At 37.2% G+C, this 13,571-nt stretch overlaps 1 protein-coding gene across 9 annotated transcripts in view; it reads right to left on the bottom strand.

The window, feature by feature from the left end:
• Positions 1-13,571, bottom strand: part of LOC132382001 (eukaryotic translation initiation factor 4 gamma 3-like) — a 315,701-nt gene that overhangs the window by 97,685 nt on the left and 204,445 nt on the right. For all 9 annotated transcript variants that reach the window (XM_059951770.1, XM_059951769.1, XM_059951766.1 and 6 more), the window contains one exon: positions 6,445-6,570. In XM_059951770.1, coding sequence (XP_059807753.1) covers positions 6,445-6,570 — 126 coding nt within the window. The remainder of the gene's footprint in view (positions 1-6,444; positions 6,571-13,571) is intronic.

Consider the following 13,571-nt stretch of genomic DNA (forward strand, 5'->3'; position numbering starts at 1 on the left):
CATCACTGAATGTCAGAATACAACATAAATCTGTTTAAATCAATTTAATATTTCTAAATAAAACTTTAGTTTGGAATTTGAAGGCTTTTATAAGTCCTGTATGCAGTTATTCTATTGCTTTAAAAACATTTGATTGTTGTTAGTAAATTCCTAATTTCAGACGCCCTCAAGTATCATCAACATAGATCTTTAACTGTCAGGAAAGTGATGAAAAGGAAAATGGAAAAGAAAATTGGAAAAAATGGAATGGGACAGATTCTTTCTCTGTGTCAATCTTCATTTTCTCATAAGTGATGGAGACAAATAGGATAAATTTTAAGAGCAAAAACTTACAAATAGTCATTTCCTGAGTTCTACCTACAGGTCATAGTATACCTCAACTACGGAGACAAATCCATCATTCTGAATCCATGATAGTAGCCACTTTAAGTCACATTGACAATCAGAGATTTTGATTTTGAAGGAGTGCTGAATGAAATTTTTCATTGAGAAGAAAATTATCAGGACCTCTCCCCTCCCATACACACACCTTAAAATACCCTATCTATTACAAAATAAATCAGCAAATAACTGGAATGGATATATCCATAGTCTAAATTCGGGGGCAATTATGAGCAATCTAATGCACATTTTAATTGTAACTTCAGTTTAACTCAGCGGGAACATGAATCTTGTAACATTGAAGACAAACAAATAAAGTTTAATATGACATGAAACACAGACAACATTTCAAACAAGATGTGTAAGCATACATTTCATTGTTTCATTTCAGCAAATCTTCACATTACAGTTTTAATATCAGTAATTACATTATGTAGTAATTATACTGCTGTAATTCAGTTCCAGTAGTTTAAAAATAAGCCGAAAAGCTAAAAAAAAAGGCTCTGTAATCAATAGTGTCTCCCTCTAATGCTCAACTCCAATGCACTTTGAAAAATATTTTCCAGTTTTCAACTTCTCTGACCTGGTAAGCAAAAATTACTTCCTATTTCTTCAACAGTACTGAATTAAAGATCTTTTAAACCCTCAATTTAGTTTATCTTAAAATTAAATGTGGAAGCTCAATTACTTGTCATTTGCATTATGTAAGTTGGATTATATGCATGGAATTTTTTTCAAACATTTGGGCTAGAGGTTTGGCAACAATACTTCTTCTGTCAGCAAGGACAGCTGGCAGCTCAGCAGCTGCTCCAAAAGGCAATCAGACTTCACACACCTCAGGCTGTAGAAATTCAGCCAAAATGTACGCAGTCACCTTCAGTGAATTTGTCATTACGACACTTAAGCACCACATGCTACCTTAGGTGCTAATAACTAAAATAGTGGATGGGCCTTACGCCAGTTGCCTTGTGGACAACACACAGATATTCTGAGTATGAAGAAGCTATAATTTGGTAAATTGGCTTATTACTGTCAATGTACTGAAGTACAGTGAAAAACATATCTTGCATTCCATCCGTACAGATTAATTCATCAGAACAGCACACTGAGGTAGTACAAGGTAAAATAATAGCAGTGTAGAATAAATGTCACAACACAGAGAAAGTTCAGTGCCCCTGTAGACTGTTATACACAAGGCCACAGCAAGGCAGATTCTGAGGTCAACAGACCATCTAAGCATACTAAAGGACCATTCAATAATTATATAATAGCAGGGTAGAAACTGTCCTTCAATCAGATGGTATGTGTTTTCAGGCTTTTGTATTTTCTATCTGATAGAGGGAGGGTGGAGAGAATGACTGGGGTGGGTGGCATCTTTGATTATGTTAGCTGCTTTACCAAGGTAGCAAGAAGCGTAGGCACAGTCCATTCACTGGGAGCTGGTTTCTGTGATGAGCTGAGTTGTGCCTGCAACTCTGTAGTTTCTTGCCATCATGGACAGAGCAGTTGCTAGATCAAGCCTTGATGCATCTAAATAGGATTCTTTCTTTGGTGCATTTGTGAAAATTGATGAGGGTCAAGGGAAACATTCCAAAATTCCTTCATCTATAAGCTAACTTAGTGGTCAACAAAAGTAATGCAGGCAGAAGTAGAAGAGAACAATATGACAGTTTGGTTGGGAATCATTTCATTTAATTGCAAATGGAAATCAGTAGTGCCATTTATAGAGTGAAGCCGAAATTCTTGAATATATGAATTATGAACAGGAGTAGGCTACTTAACCCCTAATGCTTGCCCAGTCATTTTGAAAGCTCATGGCTGATGAGAACATAATTTTATATTCCCACCTCTGTACGGTAACTTTTCAATTTCTTGATTATCGGGGATCTATCTACTTTGGCGTAGAAATAGTAAATGGACTTCAACCCGAAACATTCACTCTGGGTTTCTTATCATTTTTGCCCGACCTGCTGACTATTTTCACTATTTCCTGTTTAACCAGGAAAACCTTAGTACTGAGTCATAGCTGTACAACACAGGATAAGGTACCCATGCCAACCTTTCTGCCCACCTAGACTTATCCCATTTCTCCACACTGGTTAAAAATCCTTCCAATCCTTGTCTAAAAATAAATTTTTGCTCAGATCCCCTTTACAACTCCTTCCTTCAATATCAATAACATATGCTCTTGTTTGTGATAATCCTACCAAGAGAAAAAGATTCTGTCTACCTCAGCCTATGCCTCTTATAATTTTATATACTTCTGACCTTCTTCGTTCCAGGGAAAACAAACCAACACTATCCAGTCTCCCCCAAATCTGAAGTCCTCCACTCTAGACAACATCCTGGCAAATCTCTGAACTCTACCTCTGGCATCAGCACATTCAAGTATGGCAACCAGAACAGCAAGCAATGCCCAAGTGTAATCGAACCAATAATTTGCAAAGTTGCAACATAATAGCCAAACTTTTACATTCTATGATCTATGAAGGCAAATGTGTTATATGCCTACTTCACCACCTCAGCTACCTGAATTTTCATTTTCTGGGCATTATGGCCCTGATCCCAAGGTTCCTCTGTTCATCAAAATTTCTGAGCAGCCTATATATACTTAAAGGCCACTTTGCTGGGAGCACCTGCTCGTTAATGTAATATCTAATCAGCCAGTCTTGTGGCAGCTACCCAATGCATAAAAGCATGCAGACATGGTCAAGAGGTTCTGTTGTTGTTCAGAATGGGGAAGAAATGTGTTTCAAGTGACTTTGACCATGGAATGACTGTTGGTGAATATCTCAGAAACAGTTGATCTCCTGTGATTTTCATGCACAACCTTCTTTAGAGTTTACAGAGAATGGGTGAGAAACAAAAAAAACATCCAGTGAGTGGCTGTTCTATGAGCAAAACTGCCTTGAAAATGAGGAATCAGAGAAGAATGGCCAGACTGGTTCAAGTTGACAGGAAGGCAACAGTAACTCAAATAACCACACATTACAACAGTGGTGTGCAGAAGAGCATCTCTGAATGCACAACACATCCAACCTTGAAGTGGATGGGCTACAAGAGTAGAAGTTTATGAACTTACATTCAGTAGTTACTTTTTTTAGGTATAGGAGGTACCTAATGATGTGGCCACTGAGTGATGCCCTACCCTATTTGATTTCCCAAATATGCATTACCTCAAACTTGTTTGGATTAAATTCCACCTGCCAGTGCTCTACCAATTTTCCATCTGATCTGCATCCCACTCATCTTCCTCACAATATACACCACTACCAACTTTGTAATCTAAAAACTTACATCATAGCTCCTACATTCAAAGTCATTAATGTAACAAACAAGGATCCCAACACCAATCTTTGAGGTACACCCATCAATCATAAACTTTGAATCAGAAAAAGTTAATTTTAAATCTTAAAATTAAATTTTAATTAACAAGTTAATTTTAAATCCTATCAGCCAGCTCACCTTACTTAACCTGCTGGATTCAGGACCATTACCAAATACCTTACTAAAATCAATTTAGACAAAGTCTAATGTCTCGCCTTCAAACTTCCTGTTTCCGAGAATCCACTATTTTTCTTTCCAGACGGATTTCTAAACATTCTTTAAGATTTTCTTCAACAAATTTCTGACTGATAACACAAGGATCACCAACCTATAGTTACCTGGTTTATCACTGCAGCATTTCTTAAATAAAAGGAACAACACCAGTTATCCTCCAGTCTTCTAACACCTCAGTTGTGACTCAGGGAGATTCAAATACCTTCATTATAGACAACAGGTACAGGAGTAGGCCCTTCGAGCCAGCACCGCCATTCACTGTGATCATGGCTGATCATACACAATCAGTACCCCGTTCCTGCCTTCTCCCCATATCCCTTGACTCTGCTATCCACAAGAGCTCTATTTAACTCTTTGTTGAAAGTATCCAGAGAATTGGCCTCCACTGCCTTCTGAGGCAGAGCATTCCAGAGATCCACAACTCTCTTGGTGAAAAAGATTTTCCTCAACTCCATTCTAAATGGCCTACCCCCTATTCTTAAACTGTGGCCTCTGGTTCCAGGCTCCCCCAACACCAGGAATGTGTTTCCTGCCTCTAGCCTGCCAAATCCCTTGTATGTTTCAATCAGATCCCCTCTCATCCTTCTAAGTTCCAGTGTATACAAGCTCAGTCGCTCCAATCTTTCAACATATGACAGTCCCGGCATCCCAGGAATTAACCTTGTGAACCTGCACTGCACTCCCTCAATAGCAAGAATGTCCTTCCTCAAATTTGGAGACCAAAACTGCACACAATACTCCAGGTGTGGTCTCACCAGGGCCCTGTACAACTGCAGAAGGACATCTTTGCTCCTATACTCAACTCCCCATCAAGCCTGACGTTTACAAAGTTCCTTATGCAACCCATCTAAGACCTCCAACTTCTCAATACTGACATGGTCTGGATTATCAACGTGACTTTGCCTAAATTCACTATCTTTCACACACTTCTTGGCGAAGTAGTATTGATTTAGGATAATGTCCACATCCTTCTGTTCCCTCACCCCCACAAACAGATTAAAACTTTGGCTCTCAAGCAAACCAATTCTTTCACCAGCTACCATCTTGTTCCTGATATACTTATAGAATGTCTTGGGATTCTCCTTATTTTTGCTTGCCAAGCATATTTTAAGTTCTCTCCTTCACACTATTCCTCAGGAGACGCTCAAGATCCAAACACCTATACCTGCCATTTGTTTTCTTTCTTTTCTCGCAATCAAACTGCCAATATCCCTTAATCTTGCTGCCTTTACCTTTCACACTTAACTATACCATCCCTTAGCACTTACTAACTCCCTGAAATCACCCTCTAACCAATTCAAGACATTAACTTGAAGATCAACCTCATCTCATTCCATAATTACGTTGAAACCTGGAATTATGGTCACTGCCCCAAAGTGCTCTCCCACCAACACTTCTAACTACTGTTACATTCCTCAAGGTAACATCGCCTCTGTCCAATCTCTTTTCAAATTCCCACTTATTTCCTCAAAAAAATACTTGGATGCACTTCACAAATTCTACCCCTATCTATTCTTGTTGAACTCAGCAAATCCGGTCAACTTTGGAAAAGTTAACACCCCTCCCCCCCCCCATAACATTATTGCCTTGGCACCTTTCTGCTATTTGCTTTCATATCTTTCCCTTAAATATATTCTGACCATTGGGATTCTATAATATACCCTGAGCAAAGCGACTGCTTCCTTCATTCTTAGGTTCTACCCAGATGCCTTCATTAGATGATCCCTGCAGAATATCCTAAGTACTGTTATGTTCTCTTATTCGTGCAACTCCCTCTTCACTTCTTCATTCCCGTTTGCCACTTCTATACCCTTCTAATGCCTAACTTCCTTATGTAAATAAAGTATTCAATGTTGCACGCAGTACTCGACATAACAGAAGGATACCTTCCCTACCTTTATATACAATCTCCTTAGCAATAATCGTTAACATTCAGTCAGCTTCCCTAACTAGTTGTCAGCAAAATTTACAAAGTCACAATCCTTTTACATGATCTTTCTCTATGAATGTACTTTTATCTAAAGCCTGTGTAGTATTCTCGTCTCCTCTTCACAACTTATTTTTCTTCCAATCTTATGTCATCGGAAAATTTAATAGTTATAAATTTCATGCCTTCATCTATATCATTTATGAACATTATTAAAAAATAGACTAACTAATGCCCATTCTGCTGCCATTCAGACAATTTTTTTTATAATTAATAGTGTTGTAGTTGCAAATTAGGAAGATTCATAACACAAACTCCCACAATCTCATTAAGGCATGTAAATTCTTCCAATGACAACTTGCCCCAGTTGTTAAATATTCTTTGACACACCAGTTCTGATGGTGCTTATCACAACTCTAGGATATTGCTTTGGTGAAGATCCTGTTGTATATGTTAGAATGGTCCAAAATAAGAGAGAACTGAAAAGATGAATACAATTCTCAACTCTTGACAACCACCGATGTGCTTTGAATTATTGTTCATTATATTGAAGTCATCAGATAAATTCTCACTACCTGAGGTGGAGTGGGTGTGGTGTTTGGCCTCCCAACAGGAGGTGTTGGGTTCCTACTTCCACCTCCGCCTGACATTATTTCTTCAGTGATGTCTTTGCCTCCTTGATTTGGGTCACGGATTCTAATCTACAGAAAAGATTCCAAAATTTAAATTTTTATTTACAACACAGGTTTAAAAAAAACCATTTTGTAAACTAAACATTCCTTGCTCTGAAATATAAACAGATGTCATGCAAATTGAGTAGTATAAATAATTTCTCTAGCTTTATGGTAGGAAAGTGTTGGTCATTACGCTTGATTTCAAGTTTCGAACTTTAATTTCTTCTCATGTAAATAATGTGAAATACATGAAAATGTTAGAGAATACAGCATAGAAACAAGTCCTTTAGCCCATGAATCCATACCAAGCAAACATCATTTACAGTAATTCTACACGAATTCCATATTCCCACTCACTTATTTATGTAGAGATAGAACATGGCCCAATGAACCTGTGCTGCCAAATGATACCCCATGTGACCAATTAATGTACTAACCCGCATCTTTGGAACGTGTGAGAAAACCAGAGCACCCAGAGGAAACCCACACAGTCACGCAGAGAACGTTCAAACTCCCAGGTGGAATTGAACCTGGGTAACTGGTGTTATAATAGCATTGCACTAGCATCCTGCCCCCAAAATCATTCAGAATAGAAAAGAATCAAGAAATTGCACTGCTGGATGTATCTGGAAGCTGTGATAACTAAATTAGCTCTTTTTGATTAAGCCTCAAATAAATTTGAGGTTTACAAGATGTAATACTCTGACTTAAGATAAATGCTGGGGTATTTTCACAAGATGGCAGAACTAGCTTTGTTTTTAACATAACCAATCCTATTCTGTTTTAATGTAATCTAAAAGAGAGGAAAAGTGAAACACCCTTGGAACATAGTGCCTCAGCAGCAGCATAGCCTTAAGTTTTTCAAATTGACTGTGTATGCACATGAAAGAAAGAGCAATAGCAATCCAGAACAACACAGCCACTCAAAAAAAGAACCACAAATTTTATACGAAACGAAGTGGTCAAAAACAAATAAATGATGTATTAACCTAGCAACAAATAACTTTTTTCCCTATAGCTGTCTATTAACCTCTGGCATTGCACATAAAACTCTTGATTATGTCTACTTGCTTACCTTTATAAATATATGCAGTTCTGAAACTAGTCCTAGATTGAATCCAATCTGCCAGATATGCCATACACCTGAATTGATTGAGTGAAATAAAATGCAGCTGACACTAGCAATCTATGATTGAAAGTGCTGAAGGTTGAGATTCTAAGAGAGCAGCGCCAAACATGATAAAATTATAACAGACTAATGCCTACAAATTGTGACACAACAGACTGAGAGATCCTGGAATCTAAAACAATGGACAAGAAACTGGAGGAATTCAGTAGGTCAGGCAGCAATTGTGGAGGGTAAAGTTAAAGTTTCAGGTCAAGGCCCCTAATCTGGACTGAAAGTTAAAGAGGTGAGATTGCAAGAACAAGGAAGGGATGGAACAAGAGCTGGCAAGCCCTAGATCCAAGTAAAGAACTGTGAAAGGCAGACAAAGGAGGGAAGAATTGAATTAGTGACAAAGGCTAGGATGTGTTAAGTGGAAACAAAAGGCTGCACATAATGGATAGTGGCCAGGAATGCTGTGATTGGCAGAGAGAGAAGGGTGAGAATGCTATATGTCTAATGGGCAGATAGAATGATAAAGGGAAAGCATAGCCAAGTGGTTAAGGCAAGGGTGGGCAAACTTTTTGACTTGAGGGCCACAAAGGGTTCTAAAATTTGACAGGGGGGCCGGACCAGGAGCAGATGGACGGAGTGTTTTGGTAATACACCTCAGAAGAGAAAATAAAATATCATGGGATATGTAGAAAACATGTGCTTTAATTTCAATTGAAAATGAACAAATGCATTAAACAAAATATCTGTCTTTGAAGTCCCACGGTATTTAGCTATTTATTGAAATGACTTTTAAAACACTGAAAATTAAATGAATAAAATACAGCTTTTTTTAATAGTAACAGTTATTATTTTAAAGCACTGAAAATTCTGTTATCCTTCAAGATATTATCATCATCACTCTCCTCCTGACTGTCTTTATTTCAAAAACGGTAGGAGATGCAGGTCTACTTGTCCTGCTCCTTCTTATTCAATTGTCCCCTGTGCCAAAACTCAACAACGACCAGCGCAAAGGCAGAACACTGACAGCGCGCCAGTATGTGGAGCGCGTTATTTGATCTGGAGCTTTTGAGAACGTACGTGCACCTGCGCACTACTCATGTCCATCACTTAACAGGAATGACATGTAACATGTAAGGCTTATTGAAAAAAATATTTTCAAATGCATTTTTTACATAACACAACGAAGAAACTTATTTTTAATTTCAGTGGGAACAGCGTTGTTGGTCTCCCTTTTTAGCCAGCGCATCAAAGTCTGGATTTAGTTTTGTTGTGGCGATTCTCAGGATGGATCTGAGGTGTTGGTCAATTAACTTGGATCTGTGGCTGGCTTTGTTGATGTTCATGACGCTGAACGCCTGTTCACACAAATAGGTCGAGCCGAACAAAGAGTAAAGCGCAAATGTGGACTAATACGCTGCACCTCAACAAAGGTCAATGTGTAGCGGTGTGCTACATGCAGCGCTAAAATTACGACATGGAGTCGGTAACTGCAGTCGAAGAAAAAAACTTTATTCGAAATCCCCAGCCTCACTTTTAAGCCTCCCTCAACCTGCCCCCCGTGGCGCAGAGGCTCCAAAGCTCTGTGCTCGCAAATCCCCGCAGGCTATCTCCCTTAGCCGGAACGCTGGCTAATTGTGAGCCGGTTCGGATGTGCCAGGAAATGGGTCGCCACAGATGTATATAGAGTGCGTCATCTATTGGGAAAACGCCAGAATTGCGGGGAAAAAACGTTAACAAGGTTTAATTTCATCAAGTTCTGTGGGCCGGATTAAAAAGCTTAACGGGCTGCATATGGCCCGCGGGCCGTAGTTTGCCCATGCCTGATCTAGACAAAGAAAGAGTGATGTGAAGAATGTGGTGTGTGTGAAGAACTGTGTCAATCAAGAGAGACAAGGGACTGAGGGAAGCAGTTTACCTGTACGTGGAGAATACGATGTTCAAACAGTCAGGCTGTAAACCACCCAAGGCAGAATATGAGGTGTTATTCCTCTAAACCAAGGGTTCCCCATCCTTCAGTTAAGGGTAGAAGTCCATGGCATAAAAAGAGGTTGGGAACCCCTGTTCTAAACTGAGAGGAGAGGCTGAGGACAGACTGATACTTGTGGGATAGAGGAGGATAACTAAAATGGCTGCCAACCAAGAGCTCCAGATAGCTGCTGTGGACAGAGCACAGGTGATCAGCAATGGTCAACCAAGGTCTTCTCATAAGGCTCCAATGCCAACATTATTTGCATTATGAAGACAAAAATTGATGGAATTATATAACTGCAGTTTTACTTAAAATACATGAAATACATCAGCTCAAACTACTCCAGAATCAAGCTGGTGACCATAAACCTGTACAGTCCTAATACCTCCCCAAACAATAATCTGAACATCTTAACAATAACAAAGGATCAAAATTCCTTCAGTTAACTTCTATTTTAATCCCTAAACATCCTCAACCTGAGTGGTTCAAACCTGTCTTGGTATTCACACCCTGCAACATGCAGTGCTTCTCAGTTGTCCAGGGTATTTGAATTTGGATGAAACTGGCAGGCCAGTGATTTGTGTATCATAATATTCTGAAAAAACAATGACAGCTCTTTTCTCAAATTGTTGCTATCCTCATGACCATGGTGTCACTAGCAAGGAAGAAGAAAATTTCAAACTATTTGTTTAGTAATTAGAAAGAAACATTGACATTATTAAGTTAGGACAGTGCCTGGATTGGAGAACATGGATCCTAGAACTGTTCACAATATTCAAGGTGATGCCTCACTGGTGCCTTATAAAGCCTCAGCATTACATCTCTACTCTTGTATTCTAGACCTCTTGAAATGAATGCTAACATTGCATTTGCCTTCCTCAGCACCGACTCAACCTGCAAGTTAACCTTTAGGGTGTACTGCACAAGTACTACCAAGTTCCTTTGCACCTCAGATTTTTGGATTTATCCGTGGACAAATTATCTCATATTCCGTCGGTAAAAGAAAACAAAGATATTTAGATATTGCTTTATTAGTGGATAAAATTAAAGAAATTGATAAGATTTATTCCGTGACTCCTACTAAAGAACTTTATAAGAAGAGAGTTGAGCTTCAAATGGAACATAGCTTATTATTATCTTCTTCAATTGAGAATCAATTAATTAGGACCAGGGCTCAATTTTATATCCATAGTGATCGAACTGGTAAATTGCTAGCTAACCAATTAAAGCTATCTCGACTAAGCGACAAATTATTAAAATTCGTAAACAAGACGGCAATCTGACTACTGATCATAAAGAAATCAATAACACATTTCAAGATTTTTATAAATCTTTATATCAATCAGAATTTGATGGCAATTTGAATATTCCCGAACTGACAGATGAAGATCGTAGCTTGTTTGATGCTCCTATCTCTTTGGTCGAAATAGGAGAGGCTATCTCATCAATGAATTCAGGGAAAGCTCCTGGTCCTGATGGTTATATTATAGAATTTTTAAAAACTTTTTCTTCTTTGCTTTCCCCTTGGTTATGTGAAATCTTTAATGATGCATTTGTTAAGAAGAGATTACCTCAGTCTTTTTATGAAGCTACTATCTCTCTAATTCTTAAAAAAGATAAGGATCCCACTTTATGTGCATCTTATCGCCCTATATCACTATTAAATGTAGACTCTAAGATTCTTAAAAAAATTTTAGCTATTAGGTTAGAAAAGGTACTATCACAGATTATTTCAGAAGACCAAACTGGTTTTATTAGGAATCGGTATTCCTTTTTTAATATTAGAAAATTGATTAATATAATTTATACTTCATCACCCACAATTCCAGAATGTGTTATTTCACTAGATGCTGAAAAAGCTTTTGATAGAGTTGAATGGGTATACTTATTTAACGCTTTGAGATATTTTAATTTTAGTCCTAATTTTATATCATGGATCAAACTAATATATCATAAACCTGTTGCTTCTGTTCTTACAAATAATTACAGATCTTCTTTTTTTCAATTATCTCGTGGTACGAGACAAGGTTGTCCCTTAAGTCCTTTATTGTTTAATATTGCATTAGATCCTTTAGCCATTGCTATTCGTGAATCTCCTAATATTTTTGGTATTACCCGCAATGAGAAATTATACAAGTTATCACTTTATGCTGATGACTTGTTGTTATATATTTCTGATCCTGACAGGTCTATTCCCGCTATTTTATCCTTGTTGGCTCAATTTGGTAGTTTTTCTGGTTAATAAACTAAACTTGGATAAGAGTGATTTATTCCCTTTAAACGCGCAAATGTTATTGAATGAAAGGATACCATTTAAAGTTGTTGATGATAACTTTATCTATTTAGGTATAAAAATTACCAAGAAATATAAAGATTTATTTACATTGAATTTTTTACCTATGCTTCATCAAATTCAACAACTTACTACAAGATGGTTTCCCTTATCTTTATCATTAGTTGGTCGGATTAATGCTATTAAAATGATGATTCTACCAAAATTTTTATATTTATTTCAAGCTTTACCAATTTTTATTCCTAAATCTTTTTTTGATAACATTGACTCAAAAATTTCTTCATTTGTGTGGCAAAATAAAAATCCTAGGTTAAGTAAAAGGCAATTACAAAAATCTAAAAAAGATGGTGGTTTAGCTCTACCTAACTTTAGATTTTACTATTGGGCGAATAATATTTGTAACTTAATTTATTGGAAATCAGATTTGGATTCACCATTGTGCCCACAGTGGGTAAATTTAGAATGCAATGAGGCACAGGGATATTCTCTATTCTCCGTTCTGGGTTCTTCTCTTTCTGCCGATTTAGTTAAATTCAATAAACAGATATCCAACCCTGTTGTCAAACATACTTTATGAATTTGGTTTCAATTTCGTAAATTTTTTACTCTGAAAAACTTTGTTCTTGATAGCCCTATTTTACTTAAATTTTTTTTCAAATCTTCTTTGCCAGATCAAGCTTTTAGCATATGGAAAAGGAAAGGTATAAAATGCTTTCGTGATCTCTTTTTTGAAGGCAGTCTGATGTCTTTCGATCAACTTTCCAACAAATTTGAGTTACCTAAATCTAACTTTTTTAGATATCTACAAATCAGAAATTTTTTACATAAAATTCTACCATCCTTCCTCAATTCAACTTCAATGGACTCTTTAGGTATGATTTTTACCTTAAATCCCTATCAGAAGGGATTAGTGGCTTTTATCTATAATATGATTATGAAGATACAACCAGAAATATCAGGTAGAATTAAACAAGAATGGGAAAAAGAACTTCAATATAATATATCAATAGAAAAATGGGAAAAAATTTTTACAAATGGTTAATTCTTCTTCTATATGTGCTAAACATGCTTTAATACAATTTAAAATTGTACATAGAGCTCATATGTCTAAAGATAAACTTGCTCGATTCTACTCTCATATTAACCCTCAATGTGACAGATGTCATTCAGATGTGGCTTCATTGACCCATATGTTTTGATCATGTCCCACCTTATATAATTATTGGAAGGACATATTTGTTACCATTTCCTCAATTTGGAATATCGATTTACAACCTCATTTTATTACTGCAATTTTTGGTATACCAAATGAGGATGGTAATCAGTTTTCCCCTTCAATTAGACGAATGATTGCTTTTGTAACATTAATGGCCAGAAGGTCTATATTGCAAAATTGGAAAGAAGTAAATTCTCCTACCACATTTCAGTGGCTCTCTCAAACTATTTCTTATCTGAGCTTGGAAAAAATTAGAAGCACTATTTTTGACTCATCAGTTAAATTTGAAGAAACTTGGGGACCGTTCATTCGACATTTTCATATGAATTAATTTGACCTCTCCCAGACCTTCTCTCTGTTTATTCTTGTTCTGGTATGGAGTTCCGGAGTTTTTGGCACTATCATATACAAATAAACTGTTATTATTGCC

The sequence above is a fragment of the Hypanus sabinus genome, chromosome 27 (assembly GCF_030144855.1).
Source record: "Hypanus sabinus isolate sHypSab1 chromosome 27, sHypSab1.hap1, whole genome shotgun sequence".
Lineage (NCBI taxonomy): Eukaryota > Metazoa > Chordata > Chondrichthyes > Myliobatiformes > Dasyatidae > Hypanus > Hypanus sabinus.